General features: G+C 38.8%; 1 protein-coding gene across 4 annotated transcripts in view; it reads left to right on the top strand.

Annotated features, from left to right (window-relative positions):
* The window catches only part of RBMS3 (RNA binding motif single stranded interacting protein 3), a 601,210-nt gene that overhangs the window by 96,752 nt on the left and 486,434 nt on the right, over positions 1 to 18,024 (top strand). For all 4 annotated transcript variants that reach the window (XM_027675444.1, XM_027675445.1, XM_027675443.1 and 1 more), the window contains exon 2: positions 10,344 to 10,517. In XM_027675444.1, coding sequence (XP_027531245.1) covers positions 10,392 to 10,517 — 126 coding nt within the window. In that variant the 5' untranslated portion in view covers positions 10,344 to 10,391. The remainder of the gene's footprint in view (positions 1 to 10,343; positions 10,518 to 18,024) is intronic.

Raw genomic sequence — 18,024 nt, forward strand, 5'->3', positions numbered from 1 at the left:
GCCTTAGCATACTATTTCTTAGGTATTTCTGTTGTCTTTTATATTGGGAATTCTAATGTCATTTTTCATTGAGATTTACTTATGTTTTAATGAAATCTGTAACCTTGTATTGATATATCCTAGAAAACCAGTTCTTGCTGCACTGAATTCAAATAGCTTATAGTCAACTTCCCAGTTATAATTTGCTCATCCCTTCTAATAAGTTTGTCATCTCTCTTCTCCAACATGAGTGCCCAAAGCTTAAGGGAAGAAAAAAGAGCTTTTCTAGACAACTCTGTAGCTCTGTGTGCTTTTTCCTCTGTTCTGTATTTGATACTTGACAGATATCTGAGGCAGTTGAAATTGATTTTGAGTACCCTGAGAGCTGGTCTTGAAAATATCTTATTTCTTATTTTCTTCTCTTTGTAGTTCATTCTGCTTTCTCTTTTATTTTTCATGTGTCCTACTGAAGTCATGGAATTGTTCGACTGACTATTACATTTCTAATGGATCAGTTGAGTACTGGAAAAGCCAGAGGATATTAGCCTTTTCACATTCAAATGTGTCATATACAATATATGTGGTTCTATGAATAATTAATTTGAGTGAAAGGCCTGAATATGATTTCACTGAGTAAGAAATCGCTTTTCGTTTTTGAATTTTCTGGCTATCCAGTTTGCTTCCTTGTTTTTTAAAATGTTCATTGAACATTTTCAGCCCAACTGAAAGATTTGACAACTCCTGATTCCAGTAACAAAATTTATATTGGGTTTTTATTTTAATTTAAATTTTTTTTTGTCTGTTCAATTTATCTGACACTTGCTTCATCCTCCTATGTTTTCTTGGTTGGATCTTTGGAAGCTATATTGTCTGTAATGTCCCTCAAGTGATCAAAAGTGTTGGCACTTAAGAGATAACAAAGAATTCAGGTCTGATACTGAAAAGTGAGCTATAATTTTCCCTATATTATTTAATTCCATAAGAAGTGATGTTGAGCTTCAGACTTTTGTGCTGGAAATTATAACTCCATGGTCAGAGAAAGCAAGCTGTTTTATTGTCAAGAGAGCAGGAGCCTGTTCCCCAGTCAGCAGTAAAACAATTTATGGGAGGAGTATTTGTTTCTCCAGCAGAAAATAAAAACTGTTTGCAGGGTATTGTAGCTAATGACAGGATGGATAAATCATGCACCTGCAGAACTCCTGGTATACAATAGATATAACATTGCGGGAAAGAAATCATAGCTTTGATAAATGTCCTAATCCCACAGTGATATTTACAAAAGCATGCAAGCCCATCCACAGGAGTTAGCTGAAGAGTGGTACATTGGTTAGTTTTGTAGGATTTATAGAATTCTTCCCAGTGGCCAAATGCATTTCATAACTGCACTGTATTCAGTAAAGTAAGCATTTTGTGGACATGAAGGCTTGTAATATGCATGTGATGCTGGAATCAACACTTTGTCTACTGCAGCTGAGGAAAGAAATTTGACTTTTTGTCATTTGCTAGAATTGTAGCAGTGATGCTGTGCCACAGACATTTTTCAGTTGTTCGTAAGCATCCCTCTTCCCTGGTAGCTGAGTCTGGGTTGCACTCACTGGGTAATGTTGCAGGCTTGCTTAAATCGTCAGCCAGCTGTTACTCTTGGGATTGTCTAAAAAAAGTTGCCTATTGCAGATCTAGTGTGAAGAAAATCATTTTGTATCCAAGACATTGGTTGATTTATTGTTCAGGGAGTAATTCAATATACATGTAGTAAACAGATACATCAGAAAAAAAAGATAATGCAGAACATAGTGAAACATGCCTTTGGATACTGTAAAAAGGGATAGGATTCAAGTGTTAATAAAATAATTATTTTTCTCCCCAAACTATAAAGAAATAATGAGTTTCACCAAAAGTGTTAGCTGTCTGTAAAAAGTTCCACTTTAGCACACAGGTAAATGCTAAAATCAGTCATTAATCAGTAAAGCTCCTGAACTTGTGTTTCAGTCAGTGATACATAGGTCTGCATAGAAAATAATTACCACAAAATTAATACAAGAGCCCTCTGTACCTGCAAACAGGGATTCTGGGAAATGCACTTTTAATGATATTTTTTTCTTTTCAATTTTTGCATTATCCCTTTGTGTCCTCTGTTTTAACAAGGAAATGCTGCAAGTCCCAAATACTGCTGTGTACTTTGCAGAAAAGTCCCTCAAGACTGGCAACTGTCATATGTGAGAGAGGGATTCTTAGACCTCGTAAAAGTACTACTCTAGAGATCTGCTAAGATCCGATACCTAATGTGATATGCTTTGTATGTAATTAACAACTTTCCTTAAGAATAGTGTTCACCATTAGACTTTCTTATCTAGAACAAATTCTCTCCTTCAAGTTCTTTGCCTCTGTGACTCATGGGAGAACATCCTTTTCTCCAGTCACTCCGTACAGATGAGCGGTATGTGCAAAGAAATATTGCATTGAGTGATTTATTTTATTTGGGTGACTTCTCTAGAAATAAGAAGTATGCAGCTCATCTGGTCTTAACCAGTGCTATCTTACCAGAAGAACTGGGAACACTCAGATCATGTTCTTGGGTTAACATAATGCTTTACTACTTTAAATTGTAACCATGGTGTTGTAAAAAAGATTGGAGTAAATTTAACAGATGCCAGTGTGTTTTATTTTCAGAAAATAATTACTTAATGACCTACCATTACAAGGTCATATTCAATGTCCTTCTGAGGTTGTTCTGCCTTAAATTTATCACAATAGATGGACTAAATAATATTCTGAATACAAGAAACTTTGACATGGCCTTGCTTGGGGTCAAGATAGTCACTGTGTTCAGACCTAAATTAAAGGTTTAAACAAGACCAAAAAGAATCCCATCTAACAACATACATTTTAATCCCAGTTTACTTTTTAAAAAGAATGTAACAAAGATAAACAAATAAAAAATATCCTTTGAAAAGTCTCCTTTCACTCTCTGTGGAAGGAAGACATACAAATGAGCAGTCCAGAAGCATGAGCATCCCCATGCTCTATTGCTAGGTACAACACGAGTAACAAAACCAATACAAGCGTCTCTTACGCGTGCAAAATTCCTTTTCTTATTCTGGAGAATTCAGTTTGAAGTAAAGGAGCATTTCTTGAGACTTTTACTTGGCCTTTCAACTGAGTTTGCCTGCTGAGATACTGGTGTTGGTACTGTTTTCAGGAAGGTGTGTGTGAGCAGAAGATGACTGAAACTCATCGGTCTCTTGCCTAGAGAGCCATCAGGTAACAGCAATTTTGGATTACAGAGGTGTCCCACACAGGTTGCCAAGAGTGTTTAAGTCTTTTATCTGGATTACCACTGGCCTATCTTTTGTTTCTTATTCTTTGCTCCTTGATGCTGATGTGGACAGTAAGATGGCAGAAAACCAGGCTCTTCGTGGCATGTTCCTCAAACTGTGAACCTTTCAGCACCCCTGCTCACTCTTTTATGACTACAAGAGCAATGTTTCATACTTTGCCCAGGAAAAAAATGCTCTTAGGATTCAAGTAACAGTTAAAAGTACAACATGAATTACAGTGTTGAGTCACTGGAAATGACAGCAATTCTAACCAGAAAAGTGTGAAACCCATATATATTTTGTTTTCAAGGCATAACTCTGGGGAAAAATAACAATGAATGGCAAACTCTTTTTCTAAAATGCATTCCTCAAGAGTTATATGAGTTCTATCCTAAAAAGTCTCTCAACTTAGTATTTCTACTGGGCCCCAGCTCTAAGTATTCCAGATGTGCAGGCCTGGATCCTCTTCACCTCATTGGCAGGGAGCTTGTGTGCCAAGCAAGGCTATCCCATGGAGAGAATTCCTCTCTCACCTACTGAAAGGGGCCAGATGGGCTGCACACCCTGAGTTTTGGCGTGATGTGGACTAGCTCTCAGTGCTCTTGGATCCACTGGATAAGCTATAATGTTATATGTATGCTGAGATATGAAATACAACCTCATCATTTCTCTGTGGTTTCAGTGGAATGCTATTTCTTTCAGTTGATCCTGTTTTTCCAGGTAAAGCATATTGAGTTCCAATCCCATGTCTGGAAAAACAATGTTTCTCTCAAATTTGGTCATGTCTCTGAAGTTTTTTTGTGAAGGTTATGACACAAACTTGATAAACTTGAAATCGACAGTGGCCAAATATTAGAAGCTCAGTTCTTACTGAAACAGATACAATCTGGTTTTAGACTGTAAAAGATTTGCATGCTATAGTGAATGATTATGTTGGGAAAAGTAGCAGCACAAAATTCCTCTTTCCTGCTGTTAAAAAAAAATAAAAATCTGCAATATCTTCCATGTTTAGTTTTCATAACAACCCCAAAAGAAAAAAACACCCTCACTCTTCAATTCCTAAATAACACAATCTTTAGGGTCTCTCAGGTGGTTTTTGTGATGAACTAACTTCAGATTTTGTTTCCCAGTTTTGTATAATCTCTGAGCATGAAAACAAATGCGGCATTTTAGCTCATGCAATAATGTTCCAGGGCAGCTATTTTCATTTCTTACTTTTACAGGTTATAGGAAACCTTCGATTTCTATGGGAACGGTAGGATTTTGTAAAGCATCCAAACTTTTAAGAACATAGGACTATGCTTTGCATCATAATCTGATGCAAATACAGGCATATAGAGTTCCTGCAAGCAGTGTCTCCAGAATGGTAGTTTCTCTCTTTGGCTTTTCCCATCTTCTGTAATCATTTAAGCATCCAAAATAAGGGATGTCAAATCCCTTGAAGAGATAGCGGGAAGAGGGTGGACACCCATTCAATCACAATTCCTTTCAGGAAAAAAACACAGAAGATGCAGCTGAAGACAGAATCATTCTATAATCAAAATCCAGGGGACTGGAAACAACTCAAATTGTGTGGGCTAAGAAAATGACATCATAGCTCTGTGAAGTTGCTTTTAAAAGATGAGGTAGTGGGAGGCTGAATTCAGATGTTATTTACACCTCTTTAATCTCACTTGCCTTTTTTTTTTTTGAGTCAATGTTAGTCAAGAGGTAATGTAGAGGATTATCTTTGAGCCTCTCTTCTTTTGGAGTGCCAAAGCCAATAATAATCATAGCATCTTGGAACAGTTGACAGAAAGGTGTCTAATAGAGGTAGTAAATCTTGCATTTGATGTGAAGTAGAATTTCAGAAATTAACACGTATTTTTCCTGTTAATTCACTGCATGGTGACGCTGTAATGCAAAAGAGTGGAGGGCACAGGTGTGATGACATGAAGACTAAGGCTGTGTGAGAACTATCAATGTTGTCTAACACCCTAGTCAAAGGGTGTGCTTTATTCGCATACAAATAGAAAGGAGTGGCTGCTAGTTCTTACGCCTATTATAAACATCTTTAAAAGTTGGAAATGTTGCACCAGTCAAAAATACTGCCACCATTTAAAATTTGCAGAGAACTTGGATGATAAAAATTGTTCCATAAAGACTATGTTCTATTTTTTCCACTGTTAGACTTCACACATCAGCTATTACAAGTACTAAGAACTGAAACCAGTTAAACTCAACATATAGTAATAATACTAATAACACTTTGTACTTCACTCATGCTTATGTCCAAAAATGTTCAAAACTTTTACAAGCATGAGGAAAAGATTAGTCTTGAAGTTTTAAAGTAAGATTATCCGTACTTATAAACCAGAGAAATTAAGGCATAGGAAAAAAAGGGTTATACTTTAAAATATGCTTAGACATGTAAATTTTATTGATCTCACTTTTAGATTGCATCAGACCTTTAGGGTATAAAGGTACTGGACTTACTTATTAAAGGAAAAGAAAATTCTCCCCTTGCTTTGTAATATTTTTTGTTTCTGGCAAAACATAGCAAGGAGGGCAACAGTTTTTGTGTTTTGGTTTTTTTTTTTTGGTTTTGCTTTTTGATTGGTTTGTTTGTTGGGGTTTTTTGTCATTGTTGTATTGGGGTTTTTTGTCTTTTTGTGATCTGATAACTTTCTGCAGAAGTCTTCTGATGAAAGTTAACCAGGTTGTTCCAGAAGTGGCAGCGGTGGTCTGCCATTGACATACTAAAAGATAAAAATAAGACAGGATTATGGGGAGAGGTGATACCTTTTCTTGATGGAATTTGTTTCGAATAGTTGAGGGGAAACAGATATGCTTCTAAATCCTGAGTAAAAGCTTGTGTGCCACAAGACCTGTCTATTGGCCTTTGCTGGCTGCCAGACACCCACCCAGAGGCTCTTTCACTCCTGCTCCTCAACAAAACAGAGGTGGAAAATAAGGTGAAAAGGCTTGTGGGTCAGCATAAAGACAGGGAGATCTTTTAGCAGTTACCTTCACAGGCAAAACCAGACTCAGTGTGGGAAAATTAATTTATTGCCAGTTAAAATAAGTTCGGTTAGTGAGAAGGAAGGGAAAATTAAGACAATACCCACCCCTTCTCCCCCCTGCCTTTTTCCCATGCTCAGCATCACTCTGTTCCTGAGCCTGAGCCTGCTTCTCACCCCTGCTGGCACAGGGGGTATGGGGAATAGCAGCTGTTCTCTCGTGCTCCTCATGCTCATCCTCTGCTCTAATGTAGGTGTGGGCCTTCAGGACATCTCCACATCCTCCAGCATGGGATTTCTCATAGATCCTGTCCCACATATGCCCCAGGTGGGCTTTCCAGGGGCTCAAGGGGATCCTCTTCAGCCTCCTCCGTCTCTCCCCTGGGTGCTCACAGGCATATTTCTCACTTTTTTCCTTGTTCCTAGGCAGCGTTTTGCCCTTTCTAAAATACTTTTTCCCAGAGATGCCACCATCCCTGCTTCAGGGCTCAGCCATGTCCTGAGGTGGGTCACTGGGAGCCAGCTGGAACCAGTTGTGTTTGGCACTGGTGCAGCCCTGGCCTCACCTCACAGAGGCTGCCCTGCACTGCCAGCACCTGGGCACCTGCCCCCAGGACGCCATTGTTCCCTTACAGCTCTTCCAGTTGGTCCAGTGTCTTTCCCATAGTAGAGTTGCCTCTGCACTCTGCTGGGAAGGTTGCAGAGATGTGCAGTGTTTTGTAGATCAGAGGATATCTTAGATTCAAAAAGTAAACTTTGGGGGTCCTTGATCTCACATCCTAGCTCTCCAATCACCCAAGGGGACCAGACTGTCCCAGGACTTAGTGGCTGGTGGTGCAGATATCTCTCTTCTCTGGCTGGCAATCTGGATACCTTCAAGATTTCAGGGCCAATTATCCCGGGAATGTCTTTGTGTAGTGACTTTTGTTTTGTTTTGCTTTGTGGTTTGTTTTTTTTTCTGGACGTGATCCGATGGAAAAAGAGCAGCTTTCAGCAGGTCAGACATGGTAGCCTCCCACCAAAGCCATTCAGAGCAGAGGGTGCTCCTCTCAGGGACCTTTCCCTCATGGCTCCCAGCTACCCTGAGGGGGAGTGGCGTCTCACTTCCTGCCTCTGCACCCTGAGTGACCTGCATGGGCAGGACACCCAGCACATCCTTGGTGGTCTGAATGGCTCACTGTTCCTAATGCACCCTGCGTGAGGTAGGACCTGGATAGAGGAATAGAAAGGAGGCAGAGGGGCTCTTCTCTGTGCCTGGAATTAGTGCTGGGGCTGAACCATGCCTCCAGCATGGTGGCAGATCCGGCATGGCATTTTGTGCAGCGCACAAGCAAGAAACAAACTCAGTCAACAGACAGAAGGCTGTTCAGCCACTGAGACAGGCTGTTTAAAAAATAGGGTCATTTTTGCTCCTGTTCTGCAATACAGGAACAGGTATTGTGCATGTCTGTGTAGTGCCAATAACATGTCTCTCCTTACTGTAGTGGAGTTCTCTGCCATAGTGAAAATAATCAGTTAACAGTTATCACAGGTGACAATGCATCTTTACATCCTATCAGCCACAGATATTTTCCACTGGTCTATACAATACAAACTGATCAGTAATAATAGGAAGGAGAGAAGCTATTGTTGGGATAGAGCAACTCAATGTTCACAGAATATTCGATGGGGGATGCACTTCTCAAGAGGAGTTAATAAGCAGCCACACTTGAGTACCTGATGTTTATAAAGGGGAGAAATTTATACGGAGGAGTACATTATGGCTAAAAACCTATTTGATCTGGCCGAAAACAAAACCTGGCCTTCATCTCTCATGTAGAAGAAAGTCTACCAGGGCCCAGACAGAGAGATTTGTCTTTGAGGAGTGATCTGAAAGATAAGTAATGTGTCAAAGGAAAGAAAATGCAGTTTCTGTTCCTTGGGGAAAGAGGGGAAAAGGGGAAGGGAAAAAAAAAGAAAGGGAAAAAATTAATACTCCTCTGCTGTGTTGTTGTTTTTTTTTTCCTAGCTGTAGCTGTAGCCTCTTTCCTTTGATTTGTCATGATTTAAATTCATATAAAAAGATTTATTTCAAATAAGCCCCTTTAACTGTAGGGGCAGATTTTTTTTCCTAAAGCCTTTTGTAAGAACAAAGTAACCACTTGTCACACACAGAGACTAATGAGAGTTTAGTGTGGGTTTTAGTGTTCATTCATACGCTTTGTGTTCAGCTAGTCGTAAGTTAAATCTTTAGAAATCACACCGCAGGAATCCTTCTCTTAGGGGTGGGGGCGGGAGGCAAATCTGTGGAGATATTGAGAGCTGGTGAGCGGAAACTGCTCTTTTCAGGCTTCCTAAACGGCAGCGCAGGAAATAAACACATGCAGGAAGTCGTTTGGCCTTTTCTTGAACTTAAAGTTTATACAGCAATTGATAACTGAGGCAAACTTTGTGTACTTAAACTTTTGAAAATTAAATGAAGAGAGCACGTTCAGCCCATGCCATCATGGCCTGTAGTTTCTGCAACCAGCTCATCTAAATACAGTATTAAAAATTGGAAAGATTATACAGGGTATATATTATACAGGGTATATATATAGCTAGAATATGTCTTTGAAACCTTTTTCTATGTCTTCTCTCTGTTCTCTTTTCCTTCCATCTCTCTAATTCTCTCCCAATGAAACTGAGCTGAAACATTGAAACGAAACTGAAAATCATGTTTATGAATCTGTTTTCTGTGCTTCTGCACCAGATTCTGATCTTTCATACTTTCCCCGACCTTCTCATTTATCTTGTAAGCCCTTCAGGGTAAGGATGGTCTTGGACTGTGTGAAGCACCTTGTTAGGTGGTGGCCCATATTGATATTTGGTTAATGCTACATATATGGTGTATAAAAGTTGTCTTTGAAAGGAAGATAAAAACAAATGAAGTGTCATTCTTGAGTATAGCTTTTGAAATTGATAGCATCAATTTACTAACAAGGACATTTATAAGCATTTCAAAGAAATACTATTTGTGTTCATATTTCTCAACCTTTCACTGTATTAACAAGGTCACTGTAAATTTAATGTTTTAAAATAAACAGGCTTAGTTTTATAATAATTACAATTAGTTGGGGTAAATTTGCATAGGAAGTTTAGAACACCTTTGCCAATAAAAAGATAGCAAGCAAAACCCAAATGCAGAGCAGAATATGGAGTAAAAAGTACATTTGCATGTCTTTGAAGACCAGCCTAAATACCTGTTAAAAATGCATCCACTTCTATGCACCTTCTACTCTTTTTAAAAATTGATACTTTTTGCTGCCCTAATAAAACACCTGTAACAGTGCAGGTGTTTATTAGGAATATTTTTTATAAAACAGGGACTAGAAGCAGAAAGCTCCAGTTAAAGTAAAATGAGAGAAAGACAGAAAGAATGCATGTGAATTACACATCTGTAGTCTGGGTTGCTTGCAGATGAAATTATTAAATTAATTTTTAAAAAACAATTTAAGATTTTGGATTTTTTTTCTGTGTTTTAAGTAATTAAAACACGTCATGAAATTTCATAGTCTGCTTAGAAGGTTACATATTTGAAATGTAGCTTTGCGATGGCTTGGCCTTACCTAGCCACTAGGTGGGATTCCAAGACTTCAAGAAATACATCTAAACTTTGGCCCCAAACTGCCATTTACCATAACATGGACGTAGCTGATCAGGAGTTCAATAAATGTCAATATAATAAAAAAATATGGAGGTTTCTACTATTAATCTTGGTATTGTATCTTCTACACATTTTCAGAACATCCCCTTACTTCTATCACTTATTGATTATCCATTTGATTTATATCCCAGAATGAAGTCTAACAGTCATCAGTCTTCCTTTTGGGCATTACAGTGACATAGCTCTTTCACTGATATCTTTGAAGGAATCCATTTTTTCTTTTTCCAGTTCCTTACAGGAAACACTGAAATTTCTTCCAGATCGTGTGTCATTATATATATGCACAATCATGATATGTAGCTGCATTAATCGTATTCTACCCTAAAAGCTATTTTTACGTTGCATTTCTTTCTTTTTTGATAGTCCAGCTCCACAGTGAGAACGTACCAAAACAGTAAATCAAGAGTGACCATGAGCCCTGGCTTTAGCTCCCAGTGGAATAGCAGCCAACCTGCTTGGAATACATACACCTTTCCAAGAGCAAGCTTGCACTACCAGTCTCATGCTAGCTACACCTACTGTGCTGGACATCCTGCTGTAAGTAATTAAAACTTTTTCTGCAGTTACCTGAAAGCTCTGTGATACCCTGGGAGGTGGAGGTGCTTGGGGGCTGGCAGTTCAGCACCCTTCTCCAGTGCTCTTTGTGTCCCACAGCAGTCAGGATAGCTCATGTGTACCAACCCTAACTCTAGAAAATAATAGAATGAGTCTTAGACATATGCAAATGGGAAAGTGTCATGGCTCAGTAAAAATACATAAATTTTTGTATATTTAGCAATTCTTCTCCTTGCATGAAATTATTGTTATGTGCCTGGGTTTCAGTGTCAGAGATGTGGTCTGGAAAGCAGTATTACAGATGGCCTCTTTTCTGTTTCTGGTAAGCCTGCTAGATGAATGAATTATTCTTTCTATTTCAGAGATTTTAAATTGTGTGGATGAGTCAGGGGAGGAGAGCATCTCTTCTCATGATTTGATTTGTTTATACTCACTACTTTATCAATTATTTGATCTGTGGTGAACATGCAATCTTGTTGCTAAGCAAAGACTACTGGTCTTCTGTATTTTGCATGAACTGGTGGCTGAAAAGAATGGGGAGGGTGCTCACTGTTGTTGCATGTTTTAATTCGACAACCATGAAAGGATCACAACTGCAGGCTGATGATGGTTTTTGTCATATTGGTATAGTTGACTACTTACAGCAGAGCCTTTTGGTTTCTGGTTTTGAAAGACTCTGAGAGAGTTAACGAGGGAAGATCTCATTAGTGTAAGCAATCTTCCTTTTTTCCAACTCCACCGTTTGTTTTTTTAGTGTTTGGATATGAACTTAGCTTTGGACATTTGGACATAGAACTTCTTAAAGGACATAGTATTTTAACTTCCTGCCATGTATACATAATCAAGTTTTGCCATCAGTGAATTCCAATAGGAAAACGGGGAAGTGAAGCTTTTACTACAGAGTGGAAATAATACTCTGCAGTCGTATTGCAAGATCTTTGTGATTTGATATAGATTTGCTATTTTACCTGGTGACAGACTTCTGGCCAGAAGTTTGCATTACGATTTGTCTCAAACATGAACATGGTAATTTAAATAAAGGAGAGGAATAAATGTCTAAAATCTTATCTCTTTTCTGAGGTGATGAGTTCTCAGAATGAATTAAATATCTCTATGGATTCTGCTGTTTGCTGAAATCCATTATGGTGTCATTGAAAATGATAAAAACTGTTGTGAAGAAATAAAAGGTATTTGGCATTGGAAGGGCACAGATATTTTCCTCATTTAGAATGACGGCTCCAAAAGAGTCCCTGTACAGCTTAATTTAACTTCAACTGTAGGTATTCAGATCATTAACTGCTCCTTTACTTTGATAATTTAGAATAAACGCTACCTAATTTGTGAGTCTAGCTTTGACTCTGCTAAGCAAAAGAGCATACAAGAGCAATGCTAACTGTCCTGGAAGAGAGCATAAAATTTGAATTGAAATGCCTGTCCTTTTCGAGCTACTTCCACAGTTCCTCTTTCCTTTATTTACACTAAAGTTGATGGTAGCTGAACTAGAATTGTAGTACAATATTTGTATATGGTATGTATACAACCTATACAATATTTTTTTTCATTGAGCACCTTAATATGTAGTCGTTGGAAATGATACTTCAGTCTGGAAGTTGATTTATCTGATTGCTGGAAAGCAGAGATTTCAGAATGTGCAGATTTGCATAAACCTTTGTGCAATTAATCCGGCCCTCAGTGTCCCTGGGTTCAGCTGTTTACAAAACTTGGCCCATTTCTTGGCTCCTGCTTATCTGAGAAGATCTCTTACAGTGCTACTCAGCAGAGATTGGACCCATTCCCTAGGCTGCTGGTAAAAACCTGTAACAGATTAGCTGCCATTGCAGTGCCGACCACTGTGATCACATACTTTTTCCATACCTTCCCTACTTTTATAATCTCTGAGGGTGAGGCCCTAAGCAGGGCCTGGGCAAGGCACTTCAGCAAACTCAGCTCCTCCCTCCTGCAACATCAGATGAAGTTCAAGTTTCCAAGAAAAACAATGCCTTAATATTTGCTTGAATATCTGTTTCATTGTATATGATAAAGTTATAATTAGTCTGGTTCCTGTTTCTAAATTAGATTTGTTTAACCTGGGCTCAAACCAACCTTCCTATGGCAAACGGCAACAATAAAAGTTGGATGCAGACGGAGGTCCTTTATGTGTGAATCTTCCCAATATTACATGCTCAATTGGATATCTACTTTACTTCAGGGGATTTTATTTGCCCTCATCTGACAAAAGTTCACTAGAACAAGCTGTAGGTTGTAGTGCTGTATGAAGCTGTTTCTGCAAAACCTCCCACAAAGAGTATGTCTAAAGATCTTTGCAGTTCCTTGACACTTTGGAGGCTAACAAACTTATGAGCGCTTTGCAAGTTCAAGTCAGACAAATGTCAGGGAGTTGGATCTGGCCTTGAAGTACTTAAAGATATTAGTCCCCAAAGACAGCGCCAAGAGAAAAGCTTTGGATTTCTCTACTGTTTGGAGAAAAGCTGAAGGAGACAAAAAAGATTCATTTTAATTGGGCAAAATGTAGCTAAAAAAACCAAAACACCTCTAATTCTTTTTTTTTTCATCTAAATGAAAGAAAAAATATCTTACAAAGAGCAGTGCGAAGAGACCCTTATGACTCTGGCTGGTCCTGAGAAATACATTGGAGTCAAAGGTGGGGGTTTTATTTTGTTTTATCAGAGACCACACTTGGCATCTGTCTTCCATAGTGCTGCAATCATTGATTAAAAGCAGTCTTTCCACCCTAGGAAAGGAAAGAACAGGAAGCTTGTTTAAACAGTAATTTTTCAGCTCTTGGAGTTATCTAAGGGAGAAAAAGGCTTCATATCATCCCATTCAGCAGTGAAATGCAGTTTTTGAACAAACAAGAAGGTGCTAACTTCTAGCTATACTGGTAGACAGGGTACTCTGTAATACCTATGTAAACTAATATGAGTGATAATGTGGTAGATGGCCCTTACAAAGTAAATGATTTTTGATATTAGGGGCTAGAAATTCCCCTGGCATTAACATTCAGAGGCTTTCAGCCAGAAAAATACAGCATGTAGTGCTCAGAATAGAAGATACCTAGTCATCTAACATACTTTTCTCTTGAACTTTCTTCACACAGGAAGATAAAAAATAGACAAAGTAATTCTGATTATTCCTGTTGGGCAAGAGAACTTTCACATCTATGCAGGCTTCCTACCCATGCTTTTTCCAAAGTCTCTAAGACTCACTTAATTTACCTTTCTCCACATTTTTCTGGAAGGACAATAGAATTTCACAGGTCCTCAGAAATCTTGTCCATTGAATTAACTCTAACAAATGGTTACTTAGACTGTGCTGTCATTTTAAAGTAGTACATGTATAAAGTGGGCAAACAAAACATAGATCTCATCAGCTTTAGACTATTTCAGCTGAAATTGTAAGAGTGTTACTTATGCCTTTCTTGAATATTCATGTAGCAGTCACAGATACCTGCCACGCTCACCTCTGCAGAAGTCAGTCCTTATTAATGAAGGAATTTGGCAATGTGTTAGTCTTTGATGAAGCACACAGTACTGTCACAGACTGTGTTACCCTGCAGGACTTGAAACCTTTGTTGCATGCCCATGGGATCATGAATTTTGTTGCACATATTAATTTCTTCTTGTGCATACATCTCTGTAGCATGCATGATGTCTTTGAAATCTTTATCTAGATATGCAAGTCTGGTGAGTTGACCTTGACTGGACACCAGGTGCCCACCCAGCCGCTCTATCACTCCCCTTCCCAGCGGGACAGGGGAGAGAGTAAGGTGGAAAAAACAACTCATGGGTTGGGATAAGGCAGATTATTTAAAGTAAAAAGTAAAGCGCAAGCATGCGCGCGCAAAAGCAAAGCAAAAGACAGCACGGTTTATTCTGCACTTCCCATGAACAGCGATGGTCAGCCGCTCCCGAGAAGCAGGGCTTCAGCACGCATAACAGTTCCTCAGCAGGCAGCCATTGGAGTCAATCAATGCCTGCCTTCCTGCTCCTTGCCTCAGCTTTTATATCTGAGCTGACATCATACGGTATGGAATATCCCTTTGGTCAGTTTGGGTCAGCTGACTTACTTGGGTCCCCTCCCCTTCCTCAGTTGAGGATCTTGCCCTCAACTGAGGAATGAATGTTACAGTGCTGATGCTGTGCTTAGCAGTAGCCAAAACACCCTTTATCAACCTGTTATCAACACCCTTCCAGTTGCCAATGCAAAGAACAGCACTGCGAGGGCTACTGTGAGGAAATGAACTCCAGCTCAGCCAGACCCAGTACAGCAACTCAGCATATGTAAGACTTTCAGCTAGAATCCGTTCTGCACTCTGACAGGATTCAGTCATGCTCTAGTAGATCATTGACAGCCTTCAAAGTGTGATTGGTTAAATCTGTAAAGTTATTATTTGAAGCTCTACAGATAACGTTTACAAGCTGTTTACATGACTGAGGTGTCATATATGGATCAGAAAATCAGTTTCCTTAGCAGTCCCCATTCCTACAGTCTGTCCCCAGACTTCTTTCTGCTAACTTCCTTAAATATGTGATTGCTTCTGAAATTATGCTGTTAGTTGGAATGTGCAAAGCAGAATTAAAAAAAAAAAGTGATGGAGAGCTCTATAAGATGTAACTGGCATCCTTCCACTCACTTCTCCGAGCCCTAGTGGGATTTCAGATCTTTAATCTTAGGAATCTTAAGACCCAGTAGAAGGAGCTATAGCTCCTTTTACACGTTTCCGCTGACTATCCTTGGACAGAAAAGCAAAAAGGGAGCAAGGCTGTTACTGTGGACAACACTAATGGAAGGTCTTACTCACTGTCAGCATGACTATGCAGAGTCCATCGGAAAAATTTCCAGTGGCAGGTAGGTAAGCCTCATTGCTGATGACAGAACTGCTGGACTGCAGTACTGCACAGCTGTAATGCTTTATGTAAACTGACTGTTCTTGTTATTGCCACACAAATTGGATTAACACCTGTACTGAGATCTCACTGATTGACTGTTTTAACAACTTATTTTGTATAAATTTATAAAATTAGAAAACCTGCCATTTTTATGTGATTAGATGATACAATGTTTAGGGACCACCTGGAGATGTGAGATACAATTATCAATTTGTATGTACACATATGTACATATCTAATGGCTAAGTTATTAGTCTATAGTGTATATGTACTTATATGTATAACAGGTCAAGCTTTTGGCTAAAATCTTTGCAGAATGATGTAGGAAGGTTCTCAATGAACGGCTGGTGTTGGGTGTCAATCTCAAGTCTTCTGATGTGATCCTGTTTCTGAAATGTAAACCCAGTTGGAGAACACATTCTCGTAAGTGTAATATCCTATTCAAAGTCAGTTCTATACACCAAAATAAGACTGACAGAAGCAATATACTGATACATGCCAAATTCATAAGATAGCCATAAATGATGTAACCATACACTATAATGCAAAGATAATGTTTTAAGAAGCATCTTCCCTTAAATCCAGGCAGTGTTCAATACATATAGCATGGATGTCCTATTCAAAACATGCCTTTATTTCTCTAGAAATATAAGTAGAACAGATCAGCACTCCAATTTATCATTTTTTAATACTAAGATCTTTCCAGTGTTTATTTCTGTTGCATCACTCCTTAGAGAAAGAGACAGTGCTAAGAGTGAATTGCTTATGCAGTATAATACTGTCATCACTAATTTCCAAGATATCTGTTTAAACAGAAGCTGTCACTTTCTGATCTGGCTTGAGCCTCCTGCCTGATTCATTTTGTAATGTCACGAACAGTGGATTGTGGATTCACGGAGAAGAGCTGGTCTGATTAAAGATGAAGAAACTTCCTTTTACACATGCACATCCTCATAATCAGCAATGATGGGAAAGGAAATAAATAGTACAGTAGGTATAAATTGAAAGTGTCTCTCTAAGAACTTCTCAATTTCACTTGAAGTTCTGAAATCTTGGTTTTCTCTGTCCCTACTGTTAACCCTTTGTTACCTTCAAGGGCCTTTTATGTCATCTTTTATGTCACAGTATATGAAGTGTAAGGGATGTATTTTGATCTTCTAAAGATGGTGATAGCCCCAGCTTCATCAGCCCATTAGTAATCTGGGGAAAGCTCAAGTGTGATCTTGAAAGAAGTGGGAAAGAAAGTTCCCAATCAGAAGTAAAAGAGAGATTTATCACAAGAAGCTATTTTTTGTAATTGCTGATATGTTCCTTATGAAATACTGCAAGAAGTGAGAGAGCAAATGAAGAGGCAGTCATTAAAGTGAGAATGAAAAGTATGACATCTCCATTGCTGGGTATCAGTTGTGGTATAAAAGAAAAGCAGTGCCAGTTAGGAGGAAAGTAAATGAAGGATTGTGGAGAAAGGAATAATTTTAATTGACAAGATGTTGTAGCTATCAGGTGAAATGGGGAACTTAGTGATCAACTGCAAATCCATATGCTAACTGCTGACATAAATTATTCTGTTTATCTATTACCTCCATCTACAGGAACAGAGCCTCAAAAACATGAACTTATTAGGCCGCAAACGTAAAACACATTTTCACTGTGGCTTGGCTTCTTTTGAGAAGAGAGGGTGGAAATTTCAAACCCTCAAACAAATATGTCTCTTAATTAACTTTTCTCACCCTCTGTGCTTACTTATAGCTGAGGCAAGCGGTACCAGTGACTTGTGAGATTGCTTTCAATGCTGCCTCTTTAGGCCAGCTTTTCAAAGCAGCAATCACATGCAGTTAATTCCGATCAGATCAGCTTATCAGCTCAGTTCATTGTAGCACTTTCATAATCATTCGTGTGTGACAGCCCATTAAAACTTGGCCAGGTCTTTAAAAAAAAAAATCGCAAAATCCACCAATGTGTTTTACATTCAGCCTTTGAGGTATTCAGCATATTTGTTTTGTGTATTAAGCTTTGAAATTGAACTTTTGTAAAGGGTTGTAGGGAAAAGTCACCAGTAATATAAGACTCAAGTCAAAGTAGTTTAGTGTATTTTATCTTGAAGAGTAGTTTTATTCAAAAATATACACATGATGCTGTAATAATTGTGTTAAATGCTGTCTATGGCTCTGCTTGGCTTCTGCAAAGGTACAGTGCTGAGGATGCTGCATGGCAGATCAGAGAGGGCTAATGTGGAGTGTGTGAAAGGCCGCTGCCCATAGGTGGTTCAGGTAGACCAAGTGAATTTTTCCTTTCTTCAGGACTTTAGGTGGATGGCAATTGCAGTTTGAAGTTGAATGCCCTGCTCTGAAAGGGCAGTGCCCCTCAGAGGGGAGAGCACTGATAACACAAAATGCTTCAACTGACTTGCAACAAACATTTTTGAAAAAGTCTGGGGAAATGGAAAGTTCCACCTAAATTTGAGTTTGGAGATCTTTGGTTTCAGAATTCTGATTTTTATGTGTGAATGTTGTGGTGGTTTTTTTTTTTCTGTACGCACTACTCATTTACATACCACACATATTATGTGTTCTTATAGT

The sequence above is a fragment of the Neopelma chrysocephalum genome, unplaced genomic scaffold, assembly GCF_003984885.1.
Source record: "Neopelma chrysocephalum unplaced genomic scaffold, ASM398488v2 Primary Assembly neopelma1_26, whole genome shotgun sequence".
NCBI lineage: Eukaryota > Metazoa > Chordata > Aves > Passeriformes > Pipridae > Neopelma > Neopelma chrysocephalum.